This window comes from Talpa occidentalis, unplaced genomic scaffold, assembly GCF_014898055.3.
Source record: "Talpa occidentalis isolate TD23 unplaced genomic scaffold, MPIMG_talOcc4v2.1 talOcc4.4, whole genome shotgun sequence".
NCBI lineage: Eukaryota > Metazoa > Chordata > Mammalia > Eulipotyphla > Talpidae > Talpa > Talpa occidentalis.
The window spans coordinates 40,800,211-40,814,873 of NW_023604295.1; the positions used below are offsets into that span (position 1 = coordinate 40,800,211).

The following is a 14,663-nucleotide window of genomic DNA, read 5'->3' on the forward strand; positions in this document are numbered from 1 at the left end:
TTTGTTTGATTAGTATTAGTATGGGCTATCTATTTTCATCCCTTTACTTTTTAATCTGTGTGTGTCTTTATATTTAAAGTGGGGATTTCCTTAGACAGATGATAGTTCATTTTTTTAATCTGCTCTGTGTTGTTACTGGTGCGTTTAGACTATTGGCATTCAAAGTGAATATTGATTTAAAAGGGTTAAGATCTATCGTGTTTCTTAGTTTTCTATTTGTTGTCCTTGATCTTTGTCCCTGTATTTGTCATCTATTCTTTTTCTGCCTTTTATGGTTTGAGTTATATGATACTGCTTTTCTCTCCTTCTTAGCATATCAATTATAGTGCCCAAGAGTTTGCACTATTCATGTATTACTAATCCAAGTTCACTTTTAGTAACACTCTTCTGCTTTACCTGTAGTGTGAGTACCTTATAATAACCAAATAATCTTAATTCCTCCTTTTTGTATCATCACGGACATTCACAGTTTAATAATGCTGTCTTTATTTCAAAGTGTTATCTACTAATTCAATCAAGAAAAATAAATTTTTTATTTACTTTCATTTATTCCTTCTTTGATATTCTTCTTTCCTTTATGTAAAGCTGAGTTTCTGAACTATTTTGACATTTCAGAGAGCGTGTGCAGTGGAAACAAATTCCCTCAATTTTTGTTTGTCTAAGAAATTCTTCTCTTTTGAAGGACAGATAGTTTCACAGGGAGCACAGTTAGTTCTTTTCTCTCAACACTAAATATTTCACTCCACTGTTTTTTGAGTATTTGATGGTGGTATTTGAGAAGTCAGATGTAATTCTTTGCACCATTGTCATTAAAGGGCTTTTTTTTTCTGAGGCTCTGACTTTCAGAATTTTTCTTCTTTTTTAAAAAATTATTTTTTTTTATTTTGTAAAATTAATTATTTTTAATTTGAAAAAATATGCCTAGGTGAATTTTCTCGTCAGTTATCCTGCTTTGTTTTCTCTGAACTTCGTAGAAAAATAGTTTGGTGTCTGACATTAATTTGAAGAAATTCTCAGTAGTTACTCTTTTGTATGTTTCTTCTACATCTTTTTCTTCTTTTGTATTCCCTCAAGGCACATGTTATGCCCTTAGTTGTCCCCACAGCTCCTCAATATTCATTTTTTCAGCCTTTTTCCCCCATTATTTTCTTTTTACTTTTCACTTTTACAGGTTGCTATTCAGATAGCCTCAAGTTAAGTGATTCTGTCCTCAGCCATATGCTACAGATAATTAGCCCATTAAAGGCATTGTTCATTTCTGTCAATGTGTTTTTGATCTCTAGCATTTATTTTTTTCCTTACTTAGAATTTCCATCTCTCTGCTTCCATTATCCATCTGTTATAGTGTCTACTTCATGCATTAGCACCATTAACATATTGGTCGTTGTTTTAAATTCCTCGTCTAATAATTCCAGTATTGCTGTCATGTCTGAATCTGGTTCTGATGCTTGTTCTGTCTTCTCAAACTGTGTTTTTGCCTTTCATTAAGTCTTGTAATTTTTTCTTGATAGGCAGGCATAATATCCTGTTAAAAAGAGCTGCTATAATACGCCTTCAGTAAGCTGTTCTGGGAGGGAAAATATTCCATAGTCTTGTGGTTAAGTCTCAGTCTTTTTGGTGAGCTTGTGCTTCTGAACTTTGAACTTTACAGTGCTTCTCAGTATTTCTCACTCTAAGAAGAGCTGTTGACTTTTCAGTTTGTACAGCTTTTTAGTTGTTAGAACAAGGTATTGACTTCTAAGCTCCTTATATGCCAGACTGGAAGCCAATTCAGTTTATCTTAAAACTTTTTTGAGCATATTCTGTTTGTACCTATTTTTAAGCACAAACTTGAGTATATATACTTTTTAAGACTAGTAATCTGCACATAACTTCTCAGAAAAGTTAAAGTTATTCTACTTCAGATTTACTTTAGTCTTTTCTGTGACAATCTTGTTAAGGGCGCTTCCTGGATTTTATTTGCAAATCAGTTAATGTAGAACTCATTTTGGCTGTATTTTCTTAGACGAAACCAAGTAAAATAAGTTTGTTTTACTGAGATGAATAACTAAACTAGTTTTTATTTGGAAACTTGATCTTATTTCTTACCTGATACTTTTTTTTACCAAATCCTATAAATAAGTGAATATGATTAGCTAATCTTAAAATTAATGATTCAAATGTGATAGTGAATGACTTGTTTCATTTGTTTCAAGTAGTTTTTGCTTTCTTTATTTTGAAGCTTCTTCTCAGCATGTTGATAACCATGTTAGCTCATCTTCCTACTTGGGCCAGACACCAGCATCACCAGGCAGATATTCGCCTGTTTCAAAAGCAATGCTTGCAGATGATGAAATTACAAGGTAAGGCAGTAAAAACATTCATCTTCTTACATAAAGTCAACTATTAGATGTAGTTATAATCAGCCAAATAACATAGCCACAGATTTTAGGGCTTCAAAATTTTTATTGGCAAGTGGTGAACTTAATTTTTTTCATTGGAGGGTTCATTGAAATGTAAAAAATATTTTATATTCCAAGTAAATCTCTGCCCATTTTTTTATTTTACTATAGCCTTTTATTTATTTATTTATTTATTTATTTATTTATTTATTTATTTATTTATTTATTTATAGGATTGGCAATTGTAAAAGCTAAGTTAAGAATCTACTGGCTTTTCATTTATTTCTTATTTAATAAATACCAGAAACATTATGGTAATTATTTGATTCATGTTGAGAATTCAACAAATGGTCTTTTCTTTGTTATGTATCGTTGTTATCCTGACACCTAAAATTTGCTTTCATCTGACATTAACTAACTGCATTGAAGTTTGTAGATTTTCTTTTTATTTCCAAAGAATTCTTAACTAGGTCAGAAAAAATAAATAAAAAAATATGTTAGCTCTTTTTAAATTACTCAATACATAGGAATGAAAAACTGTTATGTTTGTACAGTTTGCTTTATAATTTGTACAATTATTTCATATTAACTACAGCATATATTAAATGTATGCCTGTTAATGTTTTTATTAATTGCATTATTATTAGTGGGGTTTTATTTTAATCTTCATAATTACAATTGTTCTTTGTCAGACTCCTGACTCTACGCAATGATCTCTTTTTTTTTTTAAGATTTTTTTTTTTTAATAGAGGCATGTTTTATTTATTTATTTGTTTGTTTGTTTTGTTTATACATGCACTGGGTACAGTCAGAAGTGAGGGAGGGTGAGAGAATTCACCAGAGCCAGAGCGGGGAGCAGAGCAGGCAGAAGGACCGAAGTACACTGCTGAGGGGAGCAGCGGGCGGCAGGAGAGGTCTGCGCGCCATGTGGGACCCTCCTCCGGTGGCCAGGGAGTAGCCGGGGATCGAACCGGCGCCGCAGAGGCCGCGGGCAGCTTTGCAACCCAGAGCTCAACCGCTGCGCCACCGGGGAGGCCCTACGCAATGATCTCTTTTAGGTCAGATGTGAATGTATGTCTTTATCCTATTCTTCAAAAGTTAGCAATGTTGAAAATTTAATAGGTGCTAAGTAATTGTGTTTAGAATGACTAATCAGAAAATTGGTTTTCTGATGCCAATATGCAAGTCTATTTATCTTTAGATTATGCTCCTATATTGATCCGTTATGGCTGTTTTATTGTTGTTTTCTAATAGTGCTATTTATAGAAGTAATCAGGGGAAAATAGCTAATGATTTTATCTAGTCTTTAAAGTCAGCACACTTTTCAAAATAAAAAATGTTACATTAGCATCTTGATCACCATCTTTTTTCACCCTATCTCTTGTCTAGAATATTCTAATTAGACTTTGAGTTTTCGTTTGTTTTTGTAGAACTTGGGTGTAGGCCATGGTGGGGGCAGGAGGTGAGAGGATTTACCAGGGACAGAGAGGGGAGCAGAACAGGCAGATTTACTGAAATACACTGCTAAGGGGAGCAGTGGGCAAGACAGGAGAGGTCTGCTGCGCCATATGTGCCTTAGCTCCCTGGCCAGGCATGGAACTCAGCCCATAGAGATGATAGCTCTGAGACTTAACCCCTATGCCATCTGAGAGGCCCTGTAATTATACTTTGATAGGCCTCCCTGTTTTCAATACTTTTCTGTGACAATCAGGTGGTTGGTTACCTGAGCTGTCTTCCTAAATTGGTGTGTTTTGTCACTCCCTTTTAATAATTACACTACTTTGCCCAAATAATAAAGTAGAAAAATCTTTCTTCTCACATTAGATCTTCTCCACAATTTGATCCCAGGCAATTTGCAGAGGTTATGTCACATTACCAATATAAAAAGTTAATTAAAAAAATCCATACATACAGGAAGTTGATGGTTTTAAAGTTCATTTTTTCACAACTTTTATCGATTGATTTACATACCATATAGTAGATCCATTTAAGTGGTTTAACATACAGCTTAAGTTTTCAGTATATTTCATTAATTTTGATAATTGAGATAAAAAATATATAACATAAAATTTGCTATTTAGCCATTTTCAAAAATGTGATTCGATGATAGTAATTGCATTCACAATACAATCATCACTACATCCCCAAATCTTTCACCTCTTCAGACAGACTCTAACCATTAAGCATTATCTACCCAGTTCCCTGTCCTCTTAGCTTTTGGTAACCTCTAATCTACTTTTTGTTTCTATAATTTTGTTTATTCTAGATTATTCATGTAAGTGGAAACCTTATTTCTTGACAGTATAATGTTTTCAAGATATAACCTTGTCATAGCATGTATCAGAACCTCATTCCTTTTTATAGTTGAGTAATTATCCTTTATATGTATAGATATGTTTACCCATTCATCTGTTTATGGACATTTGGGTCATTTCTGCCTTTTAGGTATTTGTAAATAACGCTGTGGTTAACATTGGCGTGCAAGTATCTTCTTGGATCCCTGCTTTCAATTCCTTTGGATATATACTCAGGGGTGGAATTGCTGTTTTGTATAACAGCAACATCATTTTACATTCCCACCATCAATATATGAGGGTTACTTTTTCTCCACATCTTCACCAACACTTGTTTTTTCTTTTCTATCTTGTTTTATAGTCATAGTAGGTGTGATGTACCTCATTGTGATTTTAATGCATTTCCCTAATGACTAGTGATGTTGAGCATCTTTCCAAGTGCTTATGTTATTTGAAAGTCAGATTGTATTTCCTTCTGGAACTACTCTGGGTTTTAGCAGAGTATTTTTAAATTAAGTATTATTTTCTAATGTAAAATTATAATTAATAAATTTGTTTCAAAGCATAGTGGAAATCTAAGCCATAGCCCATCATCTAGCAAGTAAATAAACCTCATCAACATAATAAAACCTGCCTTGTATCCCTGATCCTATCCTACTTCTCCTACATTGCCATGCTAAGTAATCTTCTCCTGAATTTTGTGTTACTCCCTTTTTTCTCTTACATATGGGTTTCTGTGTATATTTCCTAACAGTGCAGTCTTTAGTTTTACTGTTTTGATAAGATATAATTTTATTGAACTGAAATGTCTAAATAATGATGAATGTCTATGTATGACTAGAAAACACCATTTTCAGTCTTCAGCAGACAAGTATGTAAAATTAATTCCACATTATACACAAGTATCTCAAACTCATTTTTTAAAAAGTGTTTACTTTGTTTATCCTTTTGTTACCAATAGCTTTCTACATTGTCTACATTGTTTGAGAAAAATCAGATAAATTTTTAAAATGATTACCAAATATGCTATATTCTGATCTCAAATGATAGTCTGTGTTTTAGCATATCTCACATAATCTGATGCTGGCACTTTTGTGGTCTTATCAGCAGTGTGAATAGTTTCCATGCAACTATATATAACTGGCAAGAAAAGTGAAGCATTATTAATGGTAAGATGTATACAGATTTCAGAGATTTTAGATGGGATGCGTGCAAAAAGGTATATCTTAGAATGGATGAAAAATGGTGAGAAAAAGAGGACATAAGAAATAATGATATTTAATTATTTCATATAAAAAATCTGGAGATGGGAATTTCCACCATTGATGTAGCAATCCAAGGTCCATGGTACCTCTAGGATTTACTTGGTCAACCTCGTATGTCCAAACTATTAATGGGATTTTATTGTTTATTCTTTTGTGTGGGGTGATTTTCAGTAGAAGAGGACAAATACGCTTTTATATGGGTACAAAATGTGCTTTATTATTGTTAGGGTCCAGGGCCATAACCTCACCTTAACAAGGGGGAAAGGAATTGCAATGACTGGCTTAGATTAGTAATGATTCATCCTTTTGGGAACTGGAAAAATGGCTGCCTTCTCTAAGATGAAAAGATTATTGCCATCTACATCTAGGAAGCAGGGGATAATGATTGCTTCATAGAAAATAAAGTATGTACCATGTCAACTTTTAGTGAGAATTTATATTTCTTGAGTAGACTATCATTTTTTAAATTTCTACATAACTTTTTCCCACTTGTTTCAGTTTCATGTTTGTTTTTAACATGGATTTTTAGTTTTTGCATAAAATTACCAATAAGTTTCTTCCTAACTTTCAGGCTTAGAAAGAATGGTTTTACCCTATAGTTTTGAAAGCCCTTTCAAATTCCATCTAGCTTTCTTTATAGTTTCATAGAATGTCAAGTACTACATAAAATTTCTAAGATTATGAATTTTTCTCATTTTTAGGGAACCTAGGAAAGTTGTCCTTCATCGTGGCTCAACAGGCCTTGGTTTCAACATTGTAGGAGGTGAAGATGGAGAAGGAATATTTATTTCCTTTATCTTGGCCGGAGGACCTGCCGATCTTAGTGGAGAGCTTCGAAAAGGAGATCGTATTATATCGGTAGGATATGTTAATCAAAATAATGTTCTGTTTTAACTATGACCTATTTTTAAAATTTTACTTTTTATATCCTGAAGTCATAGGAAATATTCTTATTACCTTCCTACCACTTTACAACTTAACTGTAAAATTGTAGTTTTGTCAGAAATTATTCTATGATAAATTTTCTTTTGGTATTTGACTCATGTAAAGGGTCAGTGTGTATTTCTGTTTGTTGACTGCATGGTTCTCCATATGTCTAGTAACTTAACTTTGTTACATGTGTAGCTGAAATCTTCTTTATAATTTAATCTGTTGCTTGCTTGATCTATTATTAAAAGAAATTTTTTTAACTTGTTCGAATATGATGGTGGGTTTAATAGTTTATCCTTGCAGCACTTTTTTTCCTTTGAAACTGTTATTAGATGCATTAAGTTTAGAATCAAATCATTCCTTCCTCGTGAGTTACAATTACTCATTATGTAATAATTCTCTTTATAATAATAGTTTCTATCTTAAAAATTATATTTGCTGATACTAATGTAGCTATTCTGACTTTTTTCTTTATATCTGTTTCTTCTTTTTACTTTTATTTTGTATTTTATGGTCATTACTCATATGATGATAGATTAAAATCCATCAGCAGTTCTCCTGTTCTCCCTAATGACACAAAGAATTTGGGGATTTTAATTCTAATTTTCTTCTTTCTATTTCATTCTTATATCCCCTAAACCTAGTAATTTTTATTTTTGGTTTTTTTCCACAGTTAACGCATCTGAGCTATTATTTTGTTGTTGTTGTTCATCCCCCTCTTCTTGTATCTCACTTCTTTTTTCTGTTCCCTCTGGGCCACTAACAGCATTTGAATTGGACTTGTTACATAGGACTGCCTTTTCACTATTCATTTAATACTAAGCCCCATACATGCATGGGAGTTCTTTTATGTTATACAATATTACATGGCTACTTTATTAAAATATATTGTTCAAATGCTGTAATTATTACCATAATTCTAGCTGATTTTAAATTATTTTGTCTACTTTTGATATACTTCATTTCAATTGATTAAAGATAAAATTATTGCCATATTTTCAAATAAACTCTCAGGCATTATTTCAGCTTGTTCTTTGGTGCCCAATTAGTGAAGTGTCATTGATTATCTACTTTCTTTCTAAGGAAGATTGGTATTGCTTTGAGTCTTTCTGCATTTAAACTTTTTATGTACCTTTCAAATTTGTACCTTTCAAATCACAGAAATAGTCTAAGATTTCAGTAGAGATGACACAAAACTTTAAAAGGATCTACACAGTTTATAACATCATTAACAAAAGCCCTTCTGTAGGCAATCAGTAGCTGGTTCTAGTTAGAATTTTGTCTCCAACTGTACTGATAGACTAAGACGTTTTTTTTCCCCTAACCACCTTCCTTTATATCCTCTTGTCCCTTTCTCTCCCCTTCCTTCAACCTCTTTGAGAGGTCCACTGCTTTTTTAAAGTGTTTTTTGATGCCCACTCCTTTTTTAAAGTGTTCTTATGTTCTCAAGTTGTGTTCTATATAATTGTCCAGTATTTGTTTTAATAGATCTGACTGACTTACTTTACTGCACATAATTCTATACAGTTCCTACATTTTGTTGAAAATGACTACCTTTCATGCATTCTCGTGTCTATACTGTCTATTCTGTGTTATAGATATACCACCTCTTCTTGATCCAGTTATCCATCATTGGACTTTTAGGCTGTTTCCATGTCCTACCTGTTGTAAATAATGCTGTGATAAACATGGAGCATATGGGTTTTGTGTTGATGGTTTCATATTCTTTCGATATATGCCCAAGAATGGGATTGCTGGGTCATACATTATTTCCACTTTTAGTTTTTTTAAGGTAAATCCAGGTTGCTTTCCATAATGGTTGCACCAGTTTACATTTCTACCCTCAGTGTAATAGGGTTTCTCTTTCTCCATATCTTATCCAACATTTACTGTTGGAGATCTTTTTAGTATGTACCATACTCGTGGGCATGAGATGATGTCTTGTTGCAGTTTTAAACAGTATCTCTGATTCAGAAACATGTTATTAATTATTATTATATCTTCTTGGTGAGTAGTTCCCTTGTGTCCATCTTTGTCCCTGATTAACTTTTTTAGTTGATTTACTATATGAGTTATTAACATGTATGACCTTACTTCAACCTGTTATTTTGAGTTTGCTTTTATCTTTTGGATTTAAATGAGTCTCTTGTAAGCAAAGTATTAATGACTAGAATTTTTTCATCCACATTTTTAGCCTATGTCTTTTTATATATGAATTCAGACCACTCGCTTTAGGGTGACTATTGATATGAACTGTTTATTTTCAGTCATTTTGGTTTTGATTTTTGATTCTTTTATTTTTCTGTCATTTCTTTTTCCCTTTGTTCCTCTCTTCTCCTTCTGGATAACTTTAGTTAGTATTTCTATCAATTTCCTTGCTTCTTCATTTGCGGGTGTCTATTTTAGATTTTCAGTTAATAGTTACCATGAGGGGTTTACTTGAATTCCGGCTTTAGGTCCTTCCTGAGCTGGTGTCTGCTCTCTGACATTTAACTGTACTGGTTTTACCCATTTCTTCTTCTCCCTTAGTATTTGGTATTGTTAATGCATAATATTCTTGCTCTTGGTATTGATGTTAAATTACTCTTGTCATTTTGCTAAGGAGTTTATGCTTCAGTTTTTCTTTTTTTGTGGAAAAACTCCTTTATATTACTTGAAGAGTGGGTCTGGTGGTGGCAAACTCCATTAGCTTCTGTTTGTCTGATAAAACCTTTATTACTCCTTCATACATACTTGATAATTTGCAGGATAGAGAATTCTTGACTGACAGTTCTTATCTTACAGGATTGAGAGTATTTTCTTCCACTCTTCTTGCTTGGAGAGTGTCTGGACTGAAATCGGGGAAAATCCCGGTTTGGAAACTCTTATAGGTTGTTTATTTTTCTCTTGCTTCCTGCAAAAAAAAAAAAAATTTATCTGTAATTTTTGATAGTTTGGCCATATTGTGTCTGGGTATAGGTCTTTTTGCTTCTAAGAATTTAGGTGTTCTCTCTGCTTGCTGGACTTCCATTTTTAATTTGGAAAGTTCTCATTATTTTTTTTAATAGGTTTTCTATTCCTGTTTCTTTTTTTTTTTTTTCCCTTTCTGGGAGCCCAATCATTTATAGGTTTCGTCTTCTCATTGACTCTGATATTTTTCATAGAGTATGCTCATTTTTTCTTTGTCTTGACACTCTTTCTTCTAAATGTTTGTTTATTTGAGTTTTCTATAGCTGGAATTCTTCTGCCATTCTGATTCTTTTTAAAGCACTAAGTTTGTCTGCATTTCATTCAGAATCTTTGTGATCTTTTTTTTATAATCAGTCTCTGTAGTGAAGAACTTTCTGTTCCTGGATCGCCTTTCTGAGATCTTGCCTATCTGCTTTTAGTGGCCTTCCAGTATCTCATTTAATATTTTTTAATGTTGTTTTGAAGTCATTGTTAGATAGTGTCTCTATTTCTGTATCCTTTATACTTGTCCCAGGACTTCTGTCCTTGTCATTTTGCTTTTCCATTTGTATTGATATGTTGCTTGCTTCCTAAGCATGTATATTGTCTCATTTATTGCTATATATGTGTGTGAATGTTGGGGTGCTGGAGATTTGTCTTTGTCCTTTTCTTAGTTTATCCCAGTGTGATGTGGAAGACAGAGGGGGATGTAGGCTTTCAATATTCAATCTTGGTTTGAGGAGTAACATTAGTCACCTCTACCTCTTGTTTTATTCCACAGTAAGCTGTATTCTGTGCTTAGATTATCTTCACTTCCCTCCCTACCTCCTTGTTCTTTTCTTCCTGGAATTGTGATCTATAAATCTTGGACCTCCCAGTGGGCAATATCTAGATCTCTAGGCTTCACACCATGGGACTAATTTGCACTTGGCTCAAAAGTGGCACTGTGTATGTGTGTGTATATATGTATATATAGATGTATATACAGATATAGATAGATAGACAGACAGAGTGTGCACGTATGAGTCCACTTAACACTTCCTGCCCATAATGGCCATCAGTGCTCCACCTTTGTCTCAGCTGCCACTTCTGCAGGGCTGGGAAGTGTACAAACCATTGGTTTGCCTTCTGGAAAGAATTGTGATTTCACTCTAAATTCCTCCTTTCTGATATAGGGCTATTTATGGAGTCTGGCCTGGCTCCACCTGGCTTTTATTTGAACTCCTCTGGAGTGAAGGAGAGGGATCCTTCAGTGGGCATGCCTCCCTAGTTGCAGAGCTCCCAGATTCCCAGATTCCCAGATCAGAATCTGCTGAGCTCCCACTGCCCTGGATTGGGCCCAGGCCCACTCTTGTGTCAAAACTTTGTGATTTTCTGGATTTCTCTCAGTGGAGCTTAGAAAGTCAACCCCCAGCCCTGACATGTTCCCCCTCACCTCCTCCTTTCCTTTCCCAACGGCAGCCGCTAACCTTAGTTCTTGAACTTCCTGATGATGTCCTGGAACTGTCTAGCTAGTTCAAAGCATCTGGATTTCTAGGAGCATATGTCTGTGTTTTTTTCCTGCTTGTTTTCAAAGGATAGGATAATTCCAGCCTCTTTGTTCTGCAATGTTGTATACAAACTCACTTTAACAACAGTGTTTGTAGCAGTCTTATTATAATAATCCAGACTTGGAAATGACTCAAATGTCCATCACAGTCAACGATTAAATAAGTTGTGCAATATATGCTATTCAGCAGTAAATAGCAATGAACTGCTAAAATCCAAACAACATATATAGTGCTATAATACATAATATTGAATAAAACAAAGCTAGGAACTACAAAAATACATACTATGTGATTCTAGTTATATGATAGTCATTAACATGCCACACAAATTTGTATTGATAGAAGTGATAAAGTGATTGCTGGTGATTGGACTGCGTATAAAGAGGCATATAATTTTCTGGGTTTGTTGATGGGAAAAAATCTATATTTTGGTTGAGGTTATGATTTAGTGGGTATGTATGGTAGTTGAAAAAAATCCTTCCAATTAAACTATTCAAACTTTTAAATTTTATTTCTTTAAAATTACTGTTTGAATTTCTTAAAAAGTTATACTGTAGTAAGGACAAATTAGTGGCAGGGATGCATTTTTTTAAAAATATGATGTTGAACAAATTAGATAGTTACTTTGAAGAATAAAATTAGCTTATAACTTCACTTCACACCTCATGTCACAATAAATTTTCAGTTGGTTTATAGTTAAGTGTGAAAAACTCAGTGCAAAAATAGATGATTCTTAAATTGTTCATCTGGGGATCACTTTATTTGGGTCACTACACACTGCTAGAGTATATTAGACTGACCTCTGCAATCTGGTTCACCCATAACTTAATGAGGTTAAGCATTGAAAGCTGTGTCCAGAAGCACTTGTAGTCTCAATTTTAAAACTAAGTGCCAAACAATCCAGGCCAGTTGTTTACCATGATATTAATGTAAGTTAAATACAATCTTATAATTTGGCAGTGTACATTAATAGCATGAAAACATGTAATGCTTACTGAGCTTCTCCAGTTAAATACTCTGAGAGCAGTAGGAAAACCCTTAGAAGCAAGAGAAAATAAATTTAAAATTATGCAAAACTAAAATAAAACCATGGAACAAGTTTATTAAGTACCTCAAGGCAAAAAGACACTCCTTTATTGATGTTCTTAATGATTACTTTATTACTGAGAAACATATAAATAAGTTACTGGGAAAACAAGGAAATAAATAATAGGTTTTATAAAATGTTCCCTTTGATATATTTAATTTTGTTGAAGAAAGAAGGTTTTGAAATCAAGATCTAGTGCATATATAAAAAACCACATATTTTTCACTGTGTTATGAATGCATTATTACTGTTATTTCCAGTGATGCCAAGCAGAACAGAAAATATATTTGGTATCCACTGAAGCTTGGAATCAAAAGTGACCCCAAGACTGCAACAGAAATTCTTTTATTCATAAATGCAATGAGAAAAGTGGCATTGTCAGAATTAACTTTTTAGGAACTCTGGAAATTAATCAAAGACCTGGAACAATTTCAAAAGTCTATTTGTGAAAAAATGGCTTAATCTCCATAAAAGTTTTATGGAGTTCTAACTTGCCTAAGTGCCATCATTTGCTCTGCAGTACCACATTACCCTTAAAAGGATAACCTTCATTTACAGTGACAACCAGTAGCCTAACAGCTGCTAGGTGTTCTATGTGAGTAGAACTTACAAAGCCTCTTTTTCAGAGAAACTGTCATTATCTGAGCTGTCTGGTGATTCTGATGTATTAGGATGTAGGAAGATACATGCATGCCCAGGACTGTTGCACACTTTGGAAAGGCCTGGAAAAACCCTAAACTTTGACCTCTGGCTGACTAAGAGGCTCTGTGCATGCAAGAAGTGAAATTTAAGACAGAGTTTCCATTGCCTAGCTGAGTGTTGAAGGCATTACCTAACATGCACACAGAGCCTTTCAGGAAGGAATTCAGATAGTTAAGGAAATCTCTGTCCATTTACTTACTGACTTACCAACTAACCAGGCATATACTTCAGTAGAACACAAGATAAAAATAGAAAATTTATAAAAATTGTAAGTCATCAAACAACAACTCTAACAAACAGCAATGACAATAAGTCCTGGGAAGGGGAAAGAATCTGATTTCCAGAGTTGCTGTGATTATAGTATATATTGTTTAGTTTTCAACAAAAAGTTGAGACATGCAGAAGCATAAGAAGATATGGTCTGTGCACGCGCGCAAACACACACAATGCAATCAGTAGAAGATGCCCCTAGTGAAGCCTAATATTGGGCTTAATAGACAAAGACTTCAAGTTGGACAGTGTAGATATGTCCAATGTACTCAAGGAAATCATGTCTTAAGAATGAAAGGAAAGCATAAGAACAGTATTTTATCAAGTATATAATATCAGTAGAGATTTCTATTATAAAAGCCCAAATATAGGGAAATGAAAACAATTCTCTAGATAAGCTCAACAAGTTTGAACTGACAGAAGGATCAGCAAACTTGAATATGCATCTGATGAGTTTATCCAGAATGAATAACAGTAAAAAGAAAGAATAAAGAAAAATTTCACAAGCCTCAGAAACCTATGGGATACCATTAAGTGCACCAACATGCCTAATGAAATCTCAGAATCACAGGAGACAACAAAGAGAGAATATTTGACTAAATAATAGCCAGAAACTTCTCATAGTTGATAAAACATTTCACACATCTGAGTTCAGTGAACTTTGCATAAAATAAGCATTTTGAATATATTCATACCATAGACACATCATAATCAAGCATTCAAAAAGCAAAGAACCTTGAATGAGGAAGAGAAATCGCTTATTATGTACAGGGGATCCTCAGTAAGATTAACTGTAGAGGTCAGAAAGCAATAGGATGTCATACTCAAAATTCAGAAAGGAGAAAAACTATCAATCCAAGATTTTATATCCAGCCAAACTGGCCTTCAGAAATGAAGTACAAAGTAGTGCATTCCAGGTAAACAGAAGCTGATAGAGTTTGACTCTAGTTAACCTGCCCTACGAGAAATACTGCCTGAAAAGAAATGCTAAAATTAAAAAAAAAAAAAAATTTCTTCAGACTAAAATGAAAGGACACAGAGAGTAACCCAAATCCATATAAATAAATTAAAGTACATTGGTGAAGGTTACTATATAGGTGAATATTAATCAGTGTTAATGTATTTTTTATTTGTAACATCTTTCCCATTTATGTTGATCGGCACACATTGTATATAGAAGTAAATTTGTATGACAAATTGTACCACAAGAGTAGTAGAAAACACAATTATGTAGGAGTAGTGAAATTAAGTTGGCC

At 33.6% G+C, this 14,663-nt stretch overlaps 1 protein-coding gene across 22 annotated transcripts in view; it reads left to right on the plus strand.

The window, feature by feature from the left end:
* Positions 1–14,663, plus strand: part of DLG1 (discs large MAGUK scaffold protein 1) — a 193,173-nt gene that overhangs the window by 131,357 nt on the left and 47,153 nt on the right. For all 22 annotated transcript variants that reach the window (XM_037525322.2, XM_054700463.1, XM_037525320.2 and 19 more), the window contains 2 exons: positions 2,222–2,342; positions 6,642–6,798. In XM_037525322.2, the coding sequence (XP_037381219.1) occupies positions 2,222–2,342; positions 6,642–6,798 (278 nt within the window). The remainder of the gene's footprint in view (positions 1–2,221; positions 2,343–6,641; positions 6,799–14,663) is intronic.